This window comes from Melospiza melodia, chromosome 10 (genome assembly GCF_035770615.1).
Source record: "Melospiza melodia melodia isolate bMelMel2 chromosome 10, bMelMel2.pri, whole genome shotgun sequence".
NCBI classification, from domain to species: Eukaryota; Metazoa; Chordata; class Aves; order Passeriformes; family Passerellidae; genus Melospiza; species Melospiza melodia.
In genome coordinates, this window is record NC_086203.1 from 20,590,971 (window position 1) to 20,613,390 (window position 22,420).

Below are 22,420 nucleotides of genomic sequence, written 5' to 3' on the forward strand. Positions count from 1 at the left end.
GGGGAGTGGGAACCAAGGGTTTGATGCAGGGAAATGGGGCCCTTGCAAAGGGGGATGTGGGTGGCTGGGGGAGTAGAGAGCAGGGCTGTCCCCAGCTTGTGTGCAGCTCCTGGGGACAGGCTCTGCCTCCTGCACTGGAGGATGAGCTGGAAACCCCCGTGGCAGGGCTGGGTGGGTTCCTGTGGGGTTTCCCATGGGACCCTGATCAAGTGCAGCATTTGAAGGCGCTCAGCACCTTTGATCCTGCAGTGAATCACCGCGTCCAGCGCGTGCACAGGCAGATGTTGAGGCCGTCTTTGTCAGAGTTAAACGCCTTCTTCAAAGCGTTTGTGGGGAAATGAGTCCCCTTTTAAGATAAAGATGTAACACCAGGCTCCCTGCCTGCCTCTGGCAGAGCTTGCTGGTGAGCTGGGGGAGTAGGGAATCCTCACAGAGAACTGGTGAGCAATTCCAGGGAATAGCAAGATGTATTTATTTCTTCCCGCTGTTTCCATGTTTCCTTGCTGGATTTCTCCTCTGGAAACTCTGTTTCATAAATCCTGTTGTGGTTTGGCTTTTTGGAGTGTGTGGCTGTGGGAAGGGAGTTGGCAAGTGGAGTGGGATGGGGAAGAAGATGGGGAAGAAGCCTTTGGTGCTTCCTTCAGTTCTGTGGGCAGGTTTTGCAGAGCTGCTGGTTTTTCAAGTACCAACGTGCTCAGCTCATCACCAGCATGTCCTGCCACTGCAACGTGGAAGCAAAAATCCAGGTGTGGCACAGGGAAAGGGGGAAAATCATATCAGCAAGTCTGATTCCAAGAGGGAATCCAAGCATCCTGGAAACTTGTCTCCAGTCCAGGAGGTGGCCATGTGGTTGTGCCTTGTGGTTGTGCCTCAGTGTAGTGACAGCTGTGACACCCATGTCCCATCAGCTGCAGGGTGCTGAATTTCTCTGGTGCTAGGGCAAGGGCAGACATGCCAAATGGCTCTAACTCCTCCAGGCTGGAGAGATGTGACTCTGCTGTGTCTCTGTCCCACAGGTCAGGCTTTCCCTGTAAGCCTCCATTAAGTAAATGGGATTTTAATGCATGTCCCAAGGGCTGGGAGCAGCAGGGTTGTGCTGGTAAGGCAGGGCTGGGCTGTTCTGGTGGCCAAGGCATCCTTGGGCTCCTCTCTGCAGCCTTTCTTTCTGCCCACACATGGAGTGGCTGCTTCTCTGTTGGCCCATTGCTGCTTGTTCCCAGATGCTTACAGATGCTTTCTTTTCAGAGGCATGGACAGATGGCTGCAAGCAGTTGAGTGAGTGTATCTGAGTTTTTGTGGCTGAGTGGTGTGGTGGTAACAGATCCCTGTGTGTTCCTGAGCTGGGGCAGGTGGAAAATCCTGTAGGAAGGCCCCAGAGACAGCTCAGGATAACCTGGTTTACATCAATTATGTTGTGAATGAGGAGGGCTGGTACAGCCTGGTCTTAGGCTTCAGTAAGGGGAGGCAGCTGAGTGTCTTTCAAGAGAATTCTCTTAAAACCCAGGGCATGATTCTGCATCCTCCAGTGTGATGGTGGATGCCCTGGACCACCCTGTGAGTAAGGACCTTGGCAAAAGCTGGCAGGGGTGGAAAAGAATTGGGTTGGTGTGAAAGGAAGGGTAGAAATGGATTGAGATGAGCAGGGATGGAGGGGGGCCAGAGCTGACTGCCCCCCATACCTTTCTTGGGCACCAGGGAGGAATCTGCCTGTGGGTCTGTGTAGGGCTGGGGGGACACTGAGCCCCTGCTTCCACTGCTCCTCACGATTTCCCCTTCTCCCTAGGGTGGAGAGATGGATATAAAGCCCAAAACACTGAGTTCAGCCTCTGAGCCCTGACAGCTGCTGCTCCAGATGCAGGCTGTGCTGGAGCTGAGTATTCACTGAGGATGCATCCTCCTGCCAAGAGGAGATCTGAGGAACAGTCAGGGGGCTCGCAGGCGGCTGTGCTGTGCCTGTACAGATGCTGTTTTCATCAACACTGTGTTTATCATTTCCCTTCTTAATGGACCTCCCCTGCTCTGCTCTTGGTGCCATTCAACTTCCCCCTGTTCCTCCTCCCCGCCCTTCACTCCATGTCCTTCCTTCCTTCAGGGACATGCTGTGCCATGGAAATAGCCTTGGTGTGTGTGCCTGCAGAGCTCACACCTCCTGTCCTGCTCCTGTTTGCTGTTCAGCCTTATCTCACTCCTCTGGATGCTGCTTTTGTTTTGTGCCCCTGCTGTTCAGTGTGATGAAGAGCCCTGGGCTCCTCTGGGCACATGGTATGGTGGCATGCCTGTGGCTGGCAGTGCAGCAAGGAGAGTGAGTGAGTGAGTGAGTGAGTGAGTGAGTGAGTGAGTGAGTGAGTGAGTGAGTGAGTGAGTGAGTGAGGAGTGTGGATCCAGCACTGCTGGCTCTGCACACTTCCCATCAGCTTTGCTTTGGGTCATGTGTGGAGACAGCTGGAACTCTCCATGGTTACTGAAGGTGCCTGCACACTCAGGGGGGAGTCAGTCCCTGAAGCTACCCCTGGGTCTGGGCTCATCCTGCAGTGATGCTTTTGGCTCTGTACCCACCCTGCTCTTTGCTGTCCTTCTGCCCTGCCTGCACCTCTGCTTCTCTGCAGCCCTTTCCCTAGCATGGCATTACCAAGTTTGGGATCGTTGTGGAAGTGGAGGGGAGTTTTTGGCCCAGCTGTGGGGTGAGATGTGGGCAAGCGTGGGGGCTGTGGAGAGGCTCTGGCTTTGACCCTGGGGCACTCAAAGTTGAGCAGAGCTGCTTTGCTGCCTGCCCAGGCTGGGAGGGCTTTCAGGCCAGCAGTGAGCCTGGGCTTGTTTTGGGATGGGGCCCTTGGCACAGAGCAACCCTGAAATGCTGCTCTGAGGTTGGTGCCATGCTCTCTCACGAGGTCATCAGGGGGCAAGGAGGGCACTGCCAGTGGGTCTGGCCGCCTTTCCCTGCCTTTCCTGGGCTTCATCTCCCTGGGGCGTGGCAGGGCTGGGGAGGAGGCAGATGGGGAACAAGCTGTGGGTCCCCATCAGTGCTGCACCCCCACCCAGAGCCTCGCTGGGCTCCTCGCTCTGCTGGCACGCTCTGGGGAGGCGGAACACTTCAACACATGAAGGAGAGCCTCCCTCTAATTACCAGGAGTGATGAAAGCCTCTTAGGCAAGAAGTGATGAGGGAAGAGTGCCTGACCGTGGGAAGGAGAGAGACGGCGCAGATGGCACCATGCTGCCAGCAGCCTGTGCCCGTGCCAGGAGCACAGCATGGCACAGGGACACCTGGGCAGCCCAGCCCTGCTGCCCAGCCTGACCCACAGCCAGGGAGCCCTGCCTCAGCTCCTTTGGGCCTTTGGGCAGCCCTGCAGGGTGCTGTGGTGGTCAGCAGGGCCGAGGCAGGGCTGTGAGCAGGGTTCACCATGTTACTGGCACCCAGTGCTGACTTACTCACCACTCTGCCCTGGACCTGCTCTAAATGCAGCAGAAGTGCTGCAGAGCAAGGTGTGTGTGTGTGGGGAGTGCTCTCACAGTGGCATTTGGTGTCCTTATGGCAGAAGGGAGAGTGTGGAAGCCATCCCTGAGGATGGGGCTTTAGGAATGGCTCAGTCAAGTCAGAAGCAACTGGGAGGGCCAAATTAGGAAGGGGGAGCCATGCACCTCAGTGTGTACATGGGGGATAACCTGAGATCCTTTCACAAGGGGAGACCAGCTGGGACCTGCAATAATTAAATGGCAAAGGAGACCCTAAGATGAGGAGGGTCTTGAAATAGCCAAGATTTGGCTTTTGCCCTGAAGAACTGCAAGTGGAGCTGCAGCTGTTGGGGCTGGGGTGCCCAGGGCAGGGCTGCATCAGGAACTCACCCAGGTGCTTTGAGATGCCTTGTGAGGTGGTAGAAAGGACTAGAGAGTCTTTTTGCAGGACCTGGTGACTGGAAAATCTCTTCTTTGGAGGATGGTGGGGGCGATTGATGGGAGGTTGTGCTGCAGCTTGATGGTTAGCTTGTGGCTGCTTGTGCTTGTCTCTTATGTGACCTCTGTGGGGCTGAGCTATTCCCATGAGGATTAATCTGTGTGTTCCCTGTCCTGCCCCTCCATATCCTGGATTTATCTGCCCACTGGTCCTGCCTGAGCCCTCAGCAGGAGGGCAGGACTGTCCTTTGCCTTTGTTTGTGTTCCCCATTTCCCCCACCCTCTGCACCTCCCTCCATCAAAGCAGCCAGAGATAGGAGGCTGGGGCTCTGCTTTTAAGTTGAATCTCTGCAGCTGAAATAAAATTGCATATATTTGCATAAGGAGCATCTCAATTAGCATATTTGTGGGTAAAGCTAAAAGGGCTGTTCATTTGGAAGTGAAAATGTGAGCGAAACATGGAAATGACTTCCAGCCCCCTTTGCAAGCAGCTTAATTAAATATTTCCTTAGTGTGTGTGCACGGATTTGGGAAGCTCTTGCTGTATATGTAATGGTGTGTGAAACCCCAGGGCAGGCAGGGGGACCTGCTCCTGCAAAGCCTTGGGTGTGTCTTTGCACCCTGGGCTGCCCTCACCCTGTGGCCCCCTCGGGTCCCCACACCTCCAGAGTGACAATTCTGCTGGAGGGTGAGGGATCTGGCGTGCCTGGCTCTGCCACCAAGGATATCTTCTCCAGGAGGATTGTCTTTCTGCTGCCTCACAGGGTGATGCTGTGTTTTCCTGTCGTTTCCCAGGGGCTGAGGCAGAGAGGTAGCTGTTCAGGAGGAGGATTGGGCTGGGCAGGGCTGCCTGCCTCCTGCCAGAGCTGTGTTCAGGGAAAGAGCCTGTCTTTGTTTAAATATAATTGCTTTGGGCCTGATCCTTTTGATGCTCGGATCAGTGAGGAGCAGGTATGAGCCTTCTAGGGTGAAAACTAGTGCTGCTGCTTTTTTCTTTTCTTCTTTTTTTTTTCTTCCCTTTTTTTTTTTTTTTTAAAGCCAGACTGATTATTTTTACTGCCTTTTAGCCTATGCCTCAGCAGCTCTCCCATCTCCTCCTTTGAGAGAACAGCTTGGGCTGCACAGACATGCCTGGTGCAGACCCACCCTGTGCAGGCTCCTGTACTAAATGTGGGACCTGTCTGCTCTGCCCCCAAAAACAGCATGGCAGGGAGGGCTCAGCCCCTTCCCTCCTCACAGGGGTGAACCCCTAAAAGCCTCCCTCCAGCTGTGGGATGCAAACAGGGATGCCTGGGAGGGGGTTGAGGTGCCACGCCTGTGAATGGCTGTGGGACTCTGTGTGTCCCCTCCTGCTTTGGGGAGAGCCATCAGATCTTGAGCTGGTTTCATTGCTAAGAGGTTGTTGAGGTGCTGTTGGGAGAGAGGAGCACAGGAGTGATCCCTGTGCACAAAGAGCCCTGAGAGGAGGCTGGGGGGGAGATGGAAGTGTCTGAGGCTGAGGAGGGGTGGAAGGCACAGGCACAGCGCAGGCGTGGCTGGGGAGGGCTGAGGGGGCTGAGGGAGGGGGTCACACACAACCTATTGTGAGTGCCTGAAAGGCCCTACAGTCCTGAAATGTTAATCTGACCCAACCTTTCGCCAGTTATAATTTTCCTCTCAATAAGCATGCATTAATCTGGCCCTTTCTCCCCTGTTCCCCCGTGGTGCAGAGCCCTTGTTCTGCTGCCTCTTGCTAAAATTGCCTTTCAGTGAACCCAAATAAAGCTCCCAAAGTCTGGAGCTCAGCCCCTGCTGCACTGGGGTGGTCAGGGTCAGCCTGCCAAGAGGAAGAGGGAACGTGGCCTCTTCAGCTGGGACACAAATCCTGCAGTGCCTGAAGGATCATATCCCCCCAGCCTGCCATGGGCAAAGCCTGGGGGCTCAGGTTGTGCAGGATTCTCCCTCCCAGTGCTTGCCCAGTGCCCCATGGATAAGGGATCCTTTCCACCCCGAGGTACAAGATCACCTGGGGATGCTGTCCTGCTGAAGCATCCCAAGAGATGTCCCTGTGCACTCTGCCTTGATGCTGCCCTAACAGTGCCCATTTCTGTCCCTCTGCAGGTGCCTGTCCTGCGTGAACGGCTCCTTCCCCTGCCACTGGTGCAAGTACCGCCACATCTGCACCCACAACGCTGCTGACTGCTCCTTCCTGGAGGGCCGTGTCAAGCTCTCTGAGGTAAGAGTGTGAAAGTGCTCCCCTCGCCTGTTCTGGTCCTGGCAGGGTCCCCTGCCCTCTGGGGAAGGGGTTAGAAGAAGGCAAACTCCTTCAGAAACCGTTCCCACTGCTTCTCCTGGGGTGCTGGGGCTACCTGAGAGCAATGAGGGAGGAAAGGGAAATGCTGGTGGGGAGAGGCTGTGTGGCTGAGGAGATGCAGCTTGGGAAGTCGGCTGAAGCCCGGAGCACTTTAGGCTGAATGAAAGGAAAAACAAAGGCAGAGATGCTAAAGCATTTTCCTTTGATGTTTGTGAAGGGAGCAAGCTCGAACTGTCATTGCAGAACAACTTGTTTTTGGAGAGGGGAAGGTTGAAATCTGTAAAACAAACTGTTTTGCTGCACCTCATGCCTTCTTCATCTCAGCTGCTCTGCTAAGGAACATGTTCTTTTGTGGGGGCTCATCCTGTGCAGCATCCGTGCCACCCACTGGGGACAGCTGCCATCAGCAGGGTGTTTGCAGGACATCCTGCTGTCCCCAGCCTGTGGTGGCTCCTTGGCTTGGGTATGGAGTCTGGCAAGGCACTGCTGGCTCTACAGTAAATGCTGATTTGGATCCTGAAGGGAGAGTTGTGGGAAGGAAACTCTGTCCCTGTTCTGGAAGGGGGCTCCAATTAACTTATCTGGGTTTCCCACTGACTGTACATGGCCCCAGTGGGAAGGGTCCTGTTGCCTCCAGGGGAATTTACTAACCTGAGAAAGCTGGAAAAAGCTGTTTTCTCCTGGCTTGTGCTGTGAAGAAATCCAGTGAGCAGTCTGCCTGTCTCAGGTATCCCTGAGGTCACACTCCAGCCAGCCAGCCAGCCCTGGCATTGCCTCTGCAAATGCAGCACGTGGTGTCCAGAGCTCTGGAACACAGCAGTTCTCATCTGCCCATTCCCACCATGGGATCTGCCCCCCTCCTGCCAGGTGAACCCCAGAGCCTCTGGCTGTTCCCCGCAGTGGGGGTGCCCCTGGGATGTGTGCAGCTCTCCACAGGCTGCCTGCTCAGGAGCTTGTGTCACTGCCCAGTGTGAGCAGGCTGTCCCCCAGCAGACCTTTTGGCCACCCTGGGAAATGGACCAGTGCCTGCTTTGAGGTTTGGACGGCCTGGCTCAGCCTGTTTGCACATTGGTGTGGCCTCAGCAGTTCCCAGCAGGGATGGTGAGGCACCCTCAGAGCAGCTGCAGCTGTGGGCTCTGTGACCAGGCTGGGATGAGACATCCTGTCCCCATCCCTGGCCATCCTGGTCCCCAGCAGGGTGGTGTGGTGGGTGGGGGGGCTCAGTGCCAGCCCCATGGCACCACCAGATGAGTTAATGGTAGGCATCCAGCCCCATCCTCTCTCAGGAAGGTTATTTTAAGCAGGATTTGGTCTGTCTGTGTTGGCTGGAGTGTGGTGGGCACTGGTCAGGAAGTGCAGGGACAGAGGGTAACTGTCTCTGCTCCTTCCCATGGGTGGTTCACCACAATTTCCTGGGTAGGAAAGTGGTTGTTTTGTAGGAAAACAGAGTGATCCATGGCACTCTGTCCATGGCATGCCAGGAATGCTTGTCTGGATTTCTGGGGGTGGCAGGGCTGGAATGGGCAAGGGTAGGAGCCACCACTCACATAAATGTGCCTGGAAATGGTGACAGCAGGCAGGATGTCCCTGTCCCCTGGCTGTGGTAGCTCTAAAGCCTGAACTCTGGAGATTGCCCTCCCTGTGGCTTTGCTGGGGGCATGCAGGGCTGGGAAGAGGTGATGAAGCAGCACAGGCTGCTGTTCATTTCTCATCCCATAAAGCTGCTCCTCTGAGACAGCCCCTGCTGATGCAGAGCTGCTGTGGAGGGTGAAAGGCTCCTGGGCTGTGGGGAACGGGTGTGTTTGTTCAATTAGGTAGGTTCAGTGTTTGTTCTTCCCTCCCCATCACTGGGAATGGCTGAGGACTTTGTGAAGGAGCCTCAAAGCTGAGGTCAGGCCCAGTCCCAGACTGCCTTCATCCCCTCTCTGCTGATACACAGCTCCTCTGGAGCTGGGAGCTGCCAGAGAAAACCCAAATGGCAGCATTTGCAGTGTGATCCTAAAGCTCTCACCTCTACAGACAAACCTGGACATCCAAGTCATGTTCTCGTCCAGCTAGAAAAATGGTTTTAATGGAGAAAATCTGATGTGTGATGTTTGGGAGTTTGTGTGAGCTGGGGCCTTGCCTTTCTGCTTATCTCATACCTTCATAGCTGCCCCCTCCTGGGGCCTGGGGCTCTGCTGGCAGGGGCTGTTCTTGGCAGGACACAGAGCTCTGTGGGCTGTGCAGAGTGCTCCCAAGGGATGCAAGCCCTGGGCAGTGCCAGACCGAGTTGTGTCAGCAGTTGGACTCGCTCATAGGGGAAATGAGTTGTCCTTGTACCCCCACCCCTCCGGGCACCCTGGGCGCCCACCAGCACCAGGTGCTTCCTGTTTGGGCACAGGCTGACATTTTTGCTGGATGAGACACTTCTGCTGGCAGATGTGGGGCCTGTGACATCATGGGGGGATTGGGCTCCAACTGGGAATGAGCAGAATGAGCCCCCCCTGCCTGGGTGGGGAGAGGGACACCCGTGCCTGCTGTGCTCCCTGGGCATGCCTGCACGCAGCCATGGTGAGCCAGCCTGGGGCCAGGGACTTACCCACCACCCCAGCTGGGCTGCAGCAATAATTGCTGAAAAAGGAGGAGATAGGAGTGTTGGAGAGTGAGCCAGGAGTTAATATTTGCCAAGTATGAGTGTGCCCTGTGGGGAAGGCTCGTGCCACCCGTGGGGTCCCCCTGCAGTGTGGGGGAGTTCAAGCAGGCAGGGGCTGCTTCCTCTGACAGCACTTCCAAGCTGGGAACTGGTGGGGAAAAACCACCATGGAATCATGGGGACACTCCATGGAAATAGCAACAGGCATGAGGTGTGTCCCCACTGTGAGCTGAGCTGGTTCTGGAAGTGGGGATGAACTGAAGCCCCATTTTGCAGAGTGGCAGCTGTGATACAGAGCAGGGAGGTGGCAGAGCAGTGCCCGGTGTCCCCAGATTGCCCCAGCCATGTTGCCATCTCTGGCTGGGCTAACACTACTGATCCTCTCAGCTTTTATTTTGTTTAGTGTGTTTTGGAGATAAATAGTTTCTCCCCTTGAACACTGTGCTTTGGGGGAGTACAGACTCGTGAAGAACAGAAAACCCAAAGAGTAAAAGTGGTTGGGTTTTTCTGTCAAGGTTCGCTAAATGAAACAATTTCTTTTTCTTTTCTCTGCATTGTTTGAAAGTTAATTAATCATACTGGCAGAGATAAAGGCTGGCACTTTGCAAGGCTCAGCCTGGCTGGCTGCAGGATGGCAGGAGGCAGCTGGGCAGCCTTGGTCACACATGGCTGCTGGTGGCCTTGGGGCCAGAGCTGCCCCTGCAGCCACACTGTGGCCATGGGGAGCTTTGTGAGAGCAAAGTGGCTGTGTCCTCTGCATTTCTGTTTCTAAGGCAGCTCACACGTTATTCCCTCTGATGTTATTTCAAGGCAGCACTCCCAGGAGTAGCTGCTGTAGGTGTGAGACCTGTGCCCGGCTCAGCAAAGTCGGTGTGGGATTGCGTCAGGCTGTTGTTGCAAAGTGTTACCCGCCAGGGCTGCAGAGATGTTTTGCTGCCTGAGCTCATTTATTTTTGCTCCCTCCTGCTCCCCTGTGCTTTGCACACCAGAGTCACCAGCTCCCCTGGAGCAGCTGGGAGCCCGTGGCTATTAAAAGTGGAGAGCTTTGCCCTCCCAATGTCTCCTTCCCCAGAGGCTGGCAGGGAGGTGCTTTCCTTGCTTTCCTCCCCAGCTCAGACTCAGCAGCATCCCCTGGCTGGAGTCACTGTGTGCTGGGCAGCCTGCAGCCAGGCTGAGTGGGGTGACACTGCTTTGAGCTGGTGCAAATAGAAGCAGCAGCAGCAAAATTTGCTGCAGAGCAGGTTCTCTGCCACACTGCAGGAGCACATTGCTGTGTCAAAGAGGGAAAAGGCTTTTCTGTCTGCTAATGAGGGAAGGAGGATGGAGGCTGTAAGGGAAGCAGGGGGACTGAGCAGGTAGCTTGACAGTGCACAGTCCAGTGGGCATTGACTCTGAAACCTACTGGCTGCAATGGTGGCATTGAAGTCCATGATGTTACCAGTTGGCCCAAACACGTGTTGCTGTTGCAGCGGCAGGTTACAGGTTCCAGAGATGGATCCTCTCCCCACCTCCCACCTAAATCAACCTGAGCTGTAGAGAACACTCTACTGCCCTGCCACCAGGTTCCTTTGTGCTGTTCTTTTCTGTCTTCAGAGTTTTGGGCAGAGCAGGTGTAGGATGCTGGTTTGGGGTTGCTGCACATGAGGATTTTCTCAAGCATGTGCTCAGGGTGGTGTTTTTGCAGTGCATTGCCAAGCCTGCCAGCCAGGAGAGGGTCACAGCAGTGCTGGGGGAGGCTGTACAGTGTTCCCATCTCATCATCTGCTTCTTGTTCCCCTTGCAGGACTGCCCTCAGATCCTGCCTTCCACGCAGATCTACATCCCCGTGGGTGTGGTGAAGCCCATCACGCTGACGGCCAAGAACCTGCCGCAGCCGCAGTCGGGGCAGCGCAACTACGAGTGCATCTTCCACATCCCGGGCAGCACCACGCGCGTCACCGCCCTGCGCTTCAACAGCACCAGCATCCAGTGCCAGAACACCTCGGTGAGTGGGCAGCAGCTCTCCCTGCTGTGGGCCCTGCCTGCGGGCTGCTCCTTCCTGCTGCCCCAGGCCCACCCCAGCTCGTTGCACGGGCAGTTTTGCTCTCTCGTGGCAGGTACAGGGTTTGTGTTGTTGTGGGGTGTGAGGGAGGCTGCTTGGGGTTGTTTCAGATAGGATCGGTGCTGAAGCCACCAGGATTTAGGGAGCACTTCCAAGGAAATTGGGTTTGCAAAGCTGAAGAAAGTTGCCTGGGCTGGAGCCAGCTGGGCCTGGATATGCTGGAGCTCCCCTGACACCAAGCTGTCCCATTTTACAGGCGGGACAGAGGTAACACCTCTGTGTCCCATTGCACACGTGGAGCCCTCCACATGCAGCTGTGCCTGCCAGCCCTGCAAGTGCTTCCCCTCCTCCTCTGCAGCCTCTGTCCATCCCTGGCTCCATCCCTGATCTGACCAGCAGCTGCCTCCTTCCCCTGCCTGCCTGCCTGCCCTCCATCCCATGCTCCCTGCATCGCTCCCTGCCTCTGTGTCCTTGCCCCCTGTCACTTCAGCTCTCTCCTGCAGGCATCTCTGCCCTCTCCAGTCACCTTATCCCCTAAGTGGGTTTAGCAGCCCTGGGTGAGCTGTGTGTGTGCCTCTCACTGAGCACTAGCCCATGCACAAAGCCACTCTGGGTGCTAATAGCCCCACTGGGAGCTGCCATTGCTCAGCTCCTCAGCTGCCTGCTGTGCTCTACACCGACCTGCCCTCATCCAGATGCAGCCAGCCCCTCCCTTTGCTTGCCTGTTTAATCCTTTTAAAATTTGTTTTTCATCTCTCCTACTGTGAAAGCTCATTTGCAGCCTAACACCAGTGCTGATCCCTGCTCTCTTTGGTGGCACAAGTGACATTTAGAAACCACTGAAGATGAGCACTGGCTCCCTCCCTCCTCCAGCAATCCCAGGGCTGCAGAGCCTTTGGACAGGAGGAGCATCCTGAGCCATTGGTCCAGCTCTGGGGGATGCTGTGCAGCCAGTGCAGCCCCCTGCCAGCTCTCCCCTGCCTGGAGCTGCCTCCTGCCCAGCTCTGTAGTGTGGGGTTTGGCTGAGTTTGTTCCAGAGCAGTCTGGGACACGTGTGCTGCAGGATGCTCCCTGTGGGGAAGCGCTGTGGCTGCACAGTGCTGACAGCAGCAGCCTGATGGCTCCTGGGGGTGCTGGGGAGAGGTGCCCGAGCCACAGGGGAGCCTTTACATAACAGAGGTGGAGCTTGCAGAGAGGCTCCGAACGGTGTGGACTCATTTCTCCCCACTATGCTTCAACTTGTCAAGCAGGGGGAGGGTGAAGCACAATGCCTTCCCTGTGTTTCCCAAGGGATGCTGTGGCTGCCAGGGTTGCATGGCCTCTGCAGCCCTTCTCCAGAGGGATGGGACAGCTGTAACCAGCACATTTTCCTGGGCTGACAGTGGTGGATGTTTGACCTGGAAATTGTCAGGGATGCTGTGAAAACAGGACAAATTGTCAGAAGGGCATGTGTGTGGTGTTGTGAGGTGCATGGGGAACAGGTAGCAGCAGCTCCATGGGCTGCACTCTGGGGCAGGAGATGTGGCTTTTGGGTGCAGGGTATATTCACAAAGAGAAAAACAGAGTTTTGACTTGAAAGAAGCTGCTTTGCTTTCAGGGTCTGCTCGCCTGCTTTAATGTTTGAGGGCAGTGAGCCAGGCTGCATTATGGTGTGGGGGATTCAGATTCACACTTGTGTGGTGTTTGTCTCCTTCATGCCTTTTTGCAGTCCATCTGGCTGCTTGATAGTGCTTCAGGCTCTCCCAGCCATGGCCCAATGCTTCTTCCATTGCACTTCATCCTTTGGGTTAGGATTTTGGTGTGGAGAGCACTGGCAAGTGGAGAAATAGGAAAAGGATGACATCTTCCCAGCCAACTAGTGAAGGATGGATGCCAAAAGGCATTTAAGCCCACAGTGTTTCCAGGAGTTCAGTGGGATCTAAACAAGAGGTTAAATACTCTGTGGAATAAGGGATGCATTCCTGAATCACTGGTGAATGAAAGGCATAATAAGTCAAGCCCCTTAAAACTCTTTGTCTTTTGTTTTAGTGCTTGTCAAACTCCAATGACTTGTTAGCACTCTGAAGAAAGGACATCTTGGTTAAATATTCAGCAGTCCATTCATTAAGGGCTGAGTGTTGACTATAAACATCGTTTTAAACACCCAATAGATCTTTGGCAAACTCAAGGGAGACCAGCTCTGGTATTCCCCAGCATCCCAGGCCATAAACCAAGCTGAAAGAACATTTTCTGCCTCCTCACTTTGGTCTCTTTCTGCTCTTCCAGAAGAAAGCAACCCTAATGGTTTTCCACATACATTGTAAAGATGCAAAAAGGAAAGACAAGCCTAACTAAGAAAATGAAGATCTTTGCCAATAAACTAATTTTTGCAAATTGATTGCTTTTAATCTTCTGGAGGCAGACTTTTCCAGTCTCTTTTTGCAGCAGAGAATGGAGAAATGGTCACCTGTCTTAATGCATAAGGTTGATGCCACTGAGACTCATTCTCCAAATATCCTTGCCTCTGCCTATTCTTTCCCATTTGACATCCCTCAACAAAGTTCATCCTCCTGATTGCTGCAGAAATGGAATAGTTTTGCAGTTGAAAAGTGCCACAGTCCCAAATCTGCACTAATGCCTGTAACATTGGACTTGATTTGATTTAGCCTTGGCCTTTGCAAAATGGCTACAGGTGTTTCTTACTGTCAAGGCTTTGGCTTTTCTCTCTAAAATGTTCCTCTTAAGGCTGAAATAGCCCCAGAGCTGCTGTTTCCCTTTAAATATATAAATAGGAAGAACCCCTGATCTCCTTTTCATGAGCTTGTTGTCTCAGCACTTTAAATTAAGCATCATGCCTCAGTTATTTCCCTTTCTGTTTAACCAAAGCCCCACGTGGTGAGGAGCAGCTGTGCCACCTCCCTGGCTCCCTTTTGGTTCCTTTCTCACCAGTGCCCCTGGCATGGAGAGCCCACCTTGCCCACAGTTTCTGCTGTGGAGGTTCCTGCCCTCTGGCTCAGCTCAGGTTGGGATATTCACCCTGGAGTGAGAATTATTGCTGGGACACAGTGGTGTGGGTGCAGAGCAAGCTGGGCTGGCAGGGTGGGCACATGTGTGGTACCCCAGTGTGGGTGCTGGGGAGTGAGGTAAGACCTCTCAGATTTACGTTTTCTGGGTATTTTTTGGTTGCTGTAGAACCTGGGCGTTGTTCTGGCGTATTCCCAGGGTCTCAGGTTGTCACACCATGCTGGATTTGAGGCAAGAGGAATCCACGTGAAGGAGCTTGTGTGTGTTAGGGGTAGAAAGAAGGAGATCCATGCGAAAAGAGAAAAAGGAGATGCAGAACCAGAGGCTGAGCGTTCCTGTCAAGTTGTGCCGTTGTGCGGATGGCGGTGTTTTACTCGGCCCAGGGTATATTTATAGAGGAACATAAATCATACACACATGCCCTGTTCTGAGCACTGCACACCTCCACTATATGTATCTCTAATTAACCAGCCATGGAGAGGGAAGCAGGATTGGAGCCCACAGCCCCAGCTCCGTTCGCCAACAAAGCCGCGCTCTCCATCCTAGCGGTGCCTACATTTATCTTTCCTGCAGCAGTGTTTAAAGTGAAAAGGGAGTATCAGGAGAGTTTGATAGGATCCAATTAAATTCCAGCAGATAAAATAATGATGAATTGCAGTTGAGCCCTGGCGAGACGCGATGTACATTACTGCCGTCCCCGTAGTGCGGGGAAGGAGTTGAGGTCATCAACTACAGAAAAATAGGACACAGCTGCAGCCCGAGCTCTCCTCCAGAAATGCAGCCCAGGGGGATGGTGCATGTGGGAGTGAGGGGGGCTGCACAGGAAATTTGGATGTGTGGGTTTGCCTGCAGAGGAGCAGCCCCTGTGCTGCCTTCCCCGGGGATGGGTTGGGCAGGCTGTGGCTGCAGTGGGATGGATGCCCTATGGGAAGGGTGTGATGGCTCTGGGGCTGCCCTGCCTCCCCGGCATGGCAAGGGCTGGTGCCTCGTCCAGTTGGCATGGCATTTGCAGCAGCATCCCAAAGTGCATCTCAGTGCAATCTGCCCACAGATTTGGGGTGTTTCCTGCTAGCTGCAGCTGTGTCTCCTGTGTGGCTCCCTGGAGGTGCCTTCTCACAGTGCTGAATCTCTCATCCCAAGGGAAGCTGGGAGCTCTCAGTGCCTGTTGCTGCTAGCTGGTGGGTGTGTGAGCAGTGGGCTTCCTAGAATCAAAAGTGGGACTTCCACAGCAGGTGTCAGCCACAGCCCTTGTTGTTGGCAGGGCTGGTGGCATTCCCTGCATGGGGGCAGGGTGGATGTGAGAATCAGAGATGTGAAAAGAACGTGAGGTTGGTGGTTGTTATTTGAGAAGATGCCTGAATTAAGTTTTGGGTAAAGAGCCTTGAGAAAGGCTTAGTGAGGAGTTCTCTTGCCTGAACTGCATCTCTGCAGAAGGAGACCTTGCTGGGAAGATCAGTATCCGGGTGGATGAGGCTGAAACATCCTCTGTCCTCTCTTCCACATTTGCCTTGGAAGCTCTTCAGGGAGGGACAGGGAGACTGGCTGGGTTAGGTAAGGGGCCAGGCAGTTCTCATCTCAGTTGCTGACTCACTTGACATCTTTTCTCCCATCCACTTCTGTGGGCTGTGCTGCATCAGAGCACATCACTTTTGGGCACTGTTGGTTTGCTCTCAGGCTGTGCCCGTTGCATTTTGCTCCCAGAGCAAACATCTCTTTCCCATAGCTTGTCCTCGTAGCAGTTTCCAAGCCAAATCATCCTTTGGGCACAGCTGGGTGTCCTGGGCACCTTTGTGGAGTGGAAGATGGTCTGACAGCAGGGCTGCCTGGGTAGGTGCATCCCCCCACTCACACCCATCCTGACCTTCTCCCCTGCTGCTGCTCATCCCAGTCTGCTGCCAGCCACTGGGATTGATTAACTGGGAGGTTAATAACAGTTAAGTGTTTAATGGGTGTTTTACACCATGTTAGCTCTGAACAAGGAGGAGGAGCCAGCGTGATGGAACCTGTTGGCTGTCTGTGAGCTCCTTTTTGGTTCCCATAGGATGGACAGATTGGTAAGCACCCCCTGCCTGATCCCCACCAGCTGTGGGGCCTTCAGGGCTGGAAGGTGGCTGCTGCTTCACTTGGATGCTGCTGCCTCCCTGGCTGTGGGTGGAGAGGCCACCTTTGTGCTTACAGTATGGCAAGGGCTGGTGTGAGGAGGCCCTTTGGAAACACCTTTCAAAATATGAGACCTTTTGGAAATTAGATCTGATGGATCTCCAGGTCCCAGGAGGCCAAGCCTGGAGCCCCTGCAGCTGCAGCTCCTGCCTGTGCACAGCCAAGTCCTGACTCCAGCTCCAGTGTTCCACAGAGACCAGGAGCAGCATCCAAGCCACAGACCCACTGCTGTCTCTGCAGGGCAGGTTAGAGGCTCTGACAGACATGCAGATGCAGAGGACACATTGTTCATTGATATCCTTGTTCCCTTAGTGATCCCACGCTTTGAACACCAGCTGAGGCAGCAGCTCCTGGTCTGCCATTCCCTTCACACAGTCCTGTGCTCCTGCTGTTCCCCTCTGTCTGCTCCAGCTCCCTGCCACAGCAAAGTCAGCATCCTCAGTCCTGTGCCCTTTCCCAGAGGGAGACAATCTCTCCTGCAGTTGGCCTCTTGCTGTCTCAGGACTGGTGCATGAAGAGTTAATGTTCTCCCTCCCTCTCCCCCTATTCTTCTTCCTCCAACCCACCTCCCAGAAGAACTAATTTCCAAAAGCAGCCGGGGCAGAGAGATGCAAATAAATGTTTTGGACAGCTGCAGGCTGGATGCCTTCCCGAGATGCCAGGGCCCCAAATGAGACATGTCAGAGTACAAATTGAAAATGCCAATTTCACTTACGCTGCCACGTGGCTCGTCACAGCTAAATTCTGCTCCAGCACTGCCACCACCCTCCCCAGCATGTGCTCCCTCCTGCTGCCAGGGAATGGGCTCTGCTCACTGCTGTGGGTCTGGCCAGCTCCTTGTTGTGGTTCTGTTGCGGATATCCTTGGGTGGGAGTAGGACAGGGCAAGGTGAACAGATCTGGACTCCTAGCCAAGTTCTGGCTTCATTTTCTGAGGCCTGGTAACAGGGATGTTGCTGAGAGGCTCTGGTGGTGGATGGTGCCTGGTGGGGATGTGGTGAAAGTTATCTGAGCAAACACAACAAGAGCTGCCATGTCCAAGGGGTTCTGTTGAGGGTGATGGGGCTCTGCCTGTAGACAGGAGATGGTGGTGGAGCTCTTGGGTTTGCAGCTGGCTGTGTTATGGCTGACAACTGCTGTGTGCAGCTGACCAGCAGCAGCCTTCCTCCCTGGGGAGGGCTGCATTTTGGGGTCCTCCACCCTGCGTTTGGCTGGGATGGCTCATGGACAAGGGATCACCAAGAAAAAGCTGTGATGGAGAACCAGGCTTGGCTCTCATTGGCACCCTGTAGTGCTGAGGGAGGGGTGTGTTGCTGTAGCCAGGTCTCACTCTGGGCTTGTGCCCCATTTTGGTGCCATGTCTGATGCTGGCTGGTGATGCTGCCTGTCTGGGGGAGACTCAGCACAGCTTTGATGGTCAGGTGAGAAGACTGAAGTGCCGTTTTCCAGCTGGCCTCCTTCATGGGCCACCCCTTGTGGAGGGGTCGAGGGGAACAGAGCCCCTGCAGAGGGTGGGGCACTGTGTGGGGCAGCAGAGCTGGGGGAGATGCTGAGGCCACCTCCTCTTGGTACAGCCTGGGGCTGAGAAAGGTGACACTGGCACTGCCTGGAGGTGGTGGCAGGGCTGTGGGTGAACCACTGCTGGTGCATCCACTGCTCTCTAACAAACTCCAGCAAGCCATGAATCATTCATTTAATCTCTCCTGACACGCCTGTCATTTTCTCAGGCGAGGAGCGGGGAATCTCTTGCCGAAGGAGGTCATTAGCTGTCAGGGATGGTTCCAAATGCCTTCCTGCCTCTGTATCGATTAAACCTCTCTGGCTGCATGCAGGGGCTTTGCAGGGAATACTGATGGTGCTGCTGGGGCTGGGACTCAGCTGTTGAGGCAGGGCAGAGGGGTCTGGGTGGGGAGGAGGTGCTGGCCAGGCCAGAAGGAGAAATGGAGGTGGATTTGTCTGGACAGCAGCAGGTCCAAGGGCCTGAGTTTTGGTCCCCTAAAGCTGGAGGGGTAGAATTCCCTGGTGTCACCTTCCTACCTGGAAACTCAGGGTAGTAGTTCCAGTCATGAAATGGAGACCAGCCAATGTCCAAGCACAGTGTGGAGCTGGGGCATCTGGGGATGTGGTGTGCTCTCTCTTGACCTCTTTCTGAGGGCCGATGTGGCACTGGAGTGGTCCTCAGCTCTGTCCCACCCACAGCCATGTGGCCACAGCTTTGTCATTTTGTTAGGGGTGATGGGGCTGGAGAGGACTGTGAGGGACATCCTCCCACTGGCTGTTGGGGGTGACTCTACTGAATCCGCTCCTGTGATGTGCCCAGCCTGTCCTCCCCAAGCTTCACTAGTGATGACCATAATCCCACATATCCAACTGAGCATCCCTGGGCTGGGGAGGACATGGGGAAGGGCTTGGGAGCCTTGTGGGGAGAAGTACATCTGTGCTGCAGAGGCACCATCTGTTTCTTCCTCTTCCAGCAGCAGCAGCTTTAGACCTTTGAGTTGATGAGCTTTGGGTCTATTTACAAACCCTCTTTTTGCTGCTTTATCTTTTTTTGTCAGTCCAGCCCACTGGTTTCATGTGCTGTGACTGGTGCTTTGATGAGTGGCTGTCAGACCTGTTTGTCCCTAGCCAGCAAGTCTCAGCCAGGACCCCATCCCTCTCCTCTGGCTGATGGGAGATATCCATGTAATGGGACTGTATGTCTCTCTATGCCCCTCACCACCAGGACATTTGTCTCAATAATTAACAGGCTCTGCCTCCTTCTGTTTCCTCCTGCAGTATTTCTACGAAGGGAATGACATCAGTGACCTGCCCGTCAACTTGTCTGTGGTCTGGAATGGGAACTTTGTCATTGACAACCCCCAGAACATCCAGGGTGAGTGAGTGAGGGATGGGATGGGATGGGATCTGGCCCAGTGCCCCCTCAGCCTCCAGGCTCTGGACCATAGTTTGCACGATGTTTGGTGGGTTTTTAAACAAGAGGCTTTCCCCAAGAGCTTTGGGAGGCACTCCACTTTGGTGTTGAGTCCAGTGTGTTGCTGGCTCCTTCCTGTGGGGGTTTGTCCAACTGGGAGCTGATGGGAACAGCCAAGATCAGCAGCCTTTTCCCCCCAAACCTTTTCCCATGGGCTGGGGGGCCGTGCTGACCCTGCCCTCCTCCGTCCCTTGCAGCCCACCTGTACAAGTGCTCGGCGCTGCGGGAGAGCTGCGGGCTGTGCCTCAAGGCCGACCCGCGCTTCGAGTGCGGCTGGTGCGTGTCGGAGCGGCGCTGCTCGCTGCGCCAGCACTGCCTGGCCTACGAGAGCAGCTGGATGCACGCCAGCAGCGGCAGCAGCCGCTGCACCGACCCCAAGATCACCAAGGTACGTGCCACACCCTGTGCCCACCCCAAAATCACCCAGGTACGTGCCACACCCTGTGCCCACCCCAAAATCACCAAGGTATGTGCCACACCCTGTGCCCACCCCAAAATCACCAAGGTATGTGCCACACCCTTGTGCCCACCCCAAAATCACCAAGGTATGTGCCACACCCTGTGCCCACCCCAAAATCACCCAGGTACGTGCCACACCCTGTGCCCACCCCAAAATCACCAAGGTACGTGCCACACCCTGTGCCCACCCCAAAATCTCCAAGGTATGTGCCACACCCTGTGCAGACCCCAAAATCACCAAGGTATGTGCCACACCCTGTGCCCACCCCAAAATCACCAAGGTTTGTGGGACGCCCTGTGCCGAGGGACCCTCACGGGATATGGGATGGGGATGGGGCTCTCCGGGCAGCTCACGGCAGCCAGATCTACTCAGTGTTGCAAACATCTTTTATGAAAAATCTTTTCCTTAGGATTTTTCCTCCTGAGAAGCTGAGAAGCCTCAGGAACAAAATGTAAACAATGGTTATCTGCTGCTGGGAATGCAACTGGTGGATCTTTGATTGGTCTCATAGGGCTGTTTCTAATTAATGGCCAATCACAGTCAGCTGGCTCGAACTCTCTGTTCAAGACACAACCCTTTGTTATTCTTTCTTTTTTTTTTTCTATTCTTGACTAGCCTTCTGATGAAATCCTTTCTTCTATTATTTTAGTATAGTTTTAATATAATATATATCATAAAATAATAAATCAAGCCTTCTGAAACATGGAGTCAGATCCTCATCTCTTCCCTCATCCTAAGACCTCTGTGAACACCGTCACAATTCAGTGTTTAGTAATTGAGTGGTTTTTGTCACCAGTTCCATTTCCAAGGCTAAAATCCTCTCTCCACCACCCCTGTGCACTGGGCTTTCTGGCTCGTTCCCAAAATTCCAACCCTTCCTGCACGTGACTGAGGGATCCAGGGAAGCTCTAGGTTGCTTCTTGTGTTGCCATGTGCACTGGGGCCGGTAGTTCATCATCACCATCCCATTTCCCTGACAGCTTTTATGACCTTTGCTTTTAGGATTGTGTATATTAATATTCACATGCCTGTTGGGCTGGGATCCAGGTTCACAAGGAGGGACTGGTGGGTATTTCAGCTGGATACCTTCTGCTAACCCAGGCCTGGCCGGGCCTCGAAGGTGTTAATTACTGGAGTCTTAGCACAGGATCTGATCTGTTTGGGTTTCAGTGCCTTATCTGATGGAGGCTGGAAATGAGAGTGCTGCCTGCCTCTCACACGGATGGGCCCTGCAGTGTGCTGGGTGGCAGCCATGTGGAGAGGGGAACAGCCCTGCTGGGCACATCCCTGCCTGCAAGCAGTACTGCCTGCAGAGTTGCCTGGGGCTGGTGGAGTGCTGGCAGGAGAAGGGATCTATTCCTGAAAAAGTGGGATTGAGCCTCAGAGCCTGCATCCCTACATGGAAGTTGTGTGTAGAGCTGCAGGGCTCCCTGTCAGCTTCCCACTGTGCTCAGGCTGAACTCCCCAAATCCAGACCCCTAGGGGTGATGGGAGTGGAGGATGCTGTGGGGCAGGTCTTGCTGTAGGCCTTGCTGTAGGCTGTGCCCTGATCCTCTTGTGTTCAGGTGACCAGGGCTGCAGGCATTTACACACGCACACACCACTCACAGCAGCTTCCCAGCAGCTGATGGTGCCCAGCATTGGTCACAGCAGTTGGTCCAGAGCTGATGGTAACAGCTCTCCCCCCCTTAATCATTATGAGATTTTACAGTAATTGCAGGTGTAGCAGGATCACATCTGTTAGCAGGTGGGCTTGACCTTGGCACTGCTCTGTGTCAGTGCCCTGGGAGGTGGCAGGCAGTGTGGATGTGCAGTGGTTGTGGGTGTGATGCTGCTCCTGTAGCCTGCCTGCTGCCTCCCACTACCCCAGTCCCACACCTGGGCTGTGGGCATGCTTGCAGGTGGTCCAGAGAAAAGCCTAGTGCAGAGAGGGCAGCACAGGGCAATGGGGGAGAAGAGTCTCCTACAGTGGTTTCATGAGGAGGTGGAGGCTCCTTCCTGGCCAGCTCAGCAGAGTGCAGGTGTCCTCACGGTGGTGGGGCTGGGCTGGGAGATGACCTTCACCCTTGAATCATTTGCCCATTGTTCAGTGGTGGGGACAAGCCCCTTCCAAACCTCTGTGGTGTCTTGCCTAGTGCTCACTGTGACCCTCAGAGTTACATTCTTTCCCTTGGGAAGGAGGTTCCCCTTGGCCTCTGCACCTCCTGGCTGTGCTGTGGCCACCAGAGCTGAGAGCAAGCCAACTGCTTGTACCCGCTGGAGCTGGTTGCTTGTTGATGTAAAAGGACCCTATGAAACCAATTAGGAGAGAAGCAGCATTGTTTGTTGGGGCCAGGGGTCCGGAGGTGGAGGGGGAAGAGGGGGGTTGAGCAGCTATTGCTCTCCTTGGCAGCTCCCCCCTCCCACACACCTTGTTTGGCTGTGACCTCCCTGTGCTGGCTGGCCAGCAGTGTCATTTCGTTCCTGGGCTCCTTCCTCCCCAAACACGTGGCCCTTGTCAGTTTTGCTGCGGAGGAGGAGGCTGGAACACGCAGGAGCAGCTTTTAACACTCATTTAGAAACACCAAACAAACAGCCTCTTCTGCCAGCCTTCCCACCAGAGCTTTCTGGAGGGGAAGACCCAACCTGCTGCTGGCTGCAGCTGCTAGAACGAGCTCCAATCCCAGACTTGGGCAGGGGCTGAACAAGGTTTAGGCAAACAGTGGTTCCCCACAGCCCCAGAGGGTTTTGTTGCTGTGTAAATAGTGAGCTGTGACTGCCTTGGCATGACCCAGGGTTCAGCACCAATCCTAGCTCTGCTGCTGGCCTGGGACGCGTCCTGCAGGATACCTGTGTGGAAGGGCACTGGGTGCTCCTGTGTGAATTTGTGTGTGCTGAAGGTCACCAGCTCAGGGACAGAAGTTAACCCCAGAGGCAATGGCTGTAGTGGGACTGTGCAGAAACAGCCCCTGGCTCCATGCAGTCC

The 22,420-nt window shown here is 54.6% G+C and overlaps 1 protein-coding gene across 1 annotated transcript in view; it reads left to right on the plus strand.

Annotated features, from left to right (window-relative positions):
- The window catches only part of PLXNA1 (plexin A1), a 111,668-nt gene that overhangs the window by 57,809 nt on the left and 31,439 nt on the right, over window positions 1–22,420 (plus strand). The window contains exons 9-12 of the mRNA XM_063164785.1: window positions 5,991–6,105; window positions 10,602–10,802; window positions 18,800–18,896; window positions 19,193–19,383. Of these exons, the coding sequence (XP_063020855.1) occupies window positions 5,991–6,105; window positions 10,602–10,802; window positions 18,800–18,896; window positions 19,193–19,383 (604 nt within the window). The remainder of the gene's footprint in view (window positions 1–5,990; window positions 6,106–10,601; window positions 10,803–18,799; window positions 18,897–19,192; window positions 19,384–22,420) is intronic.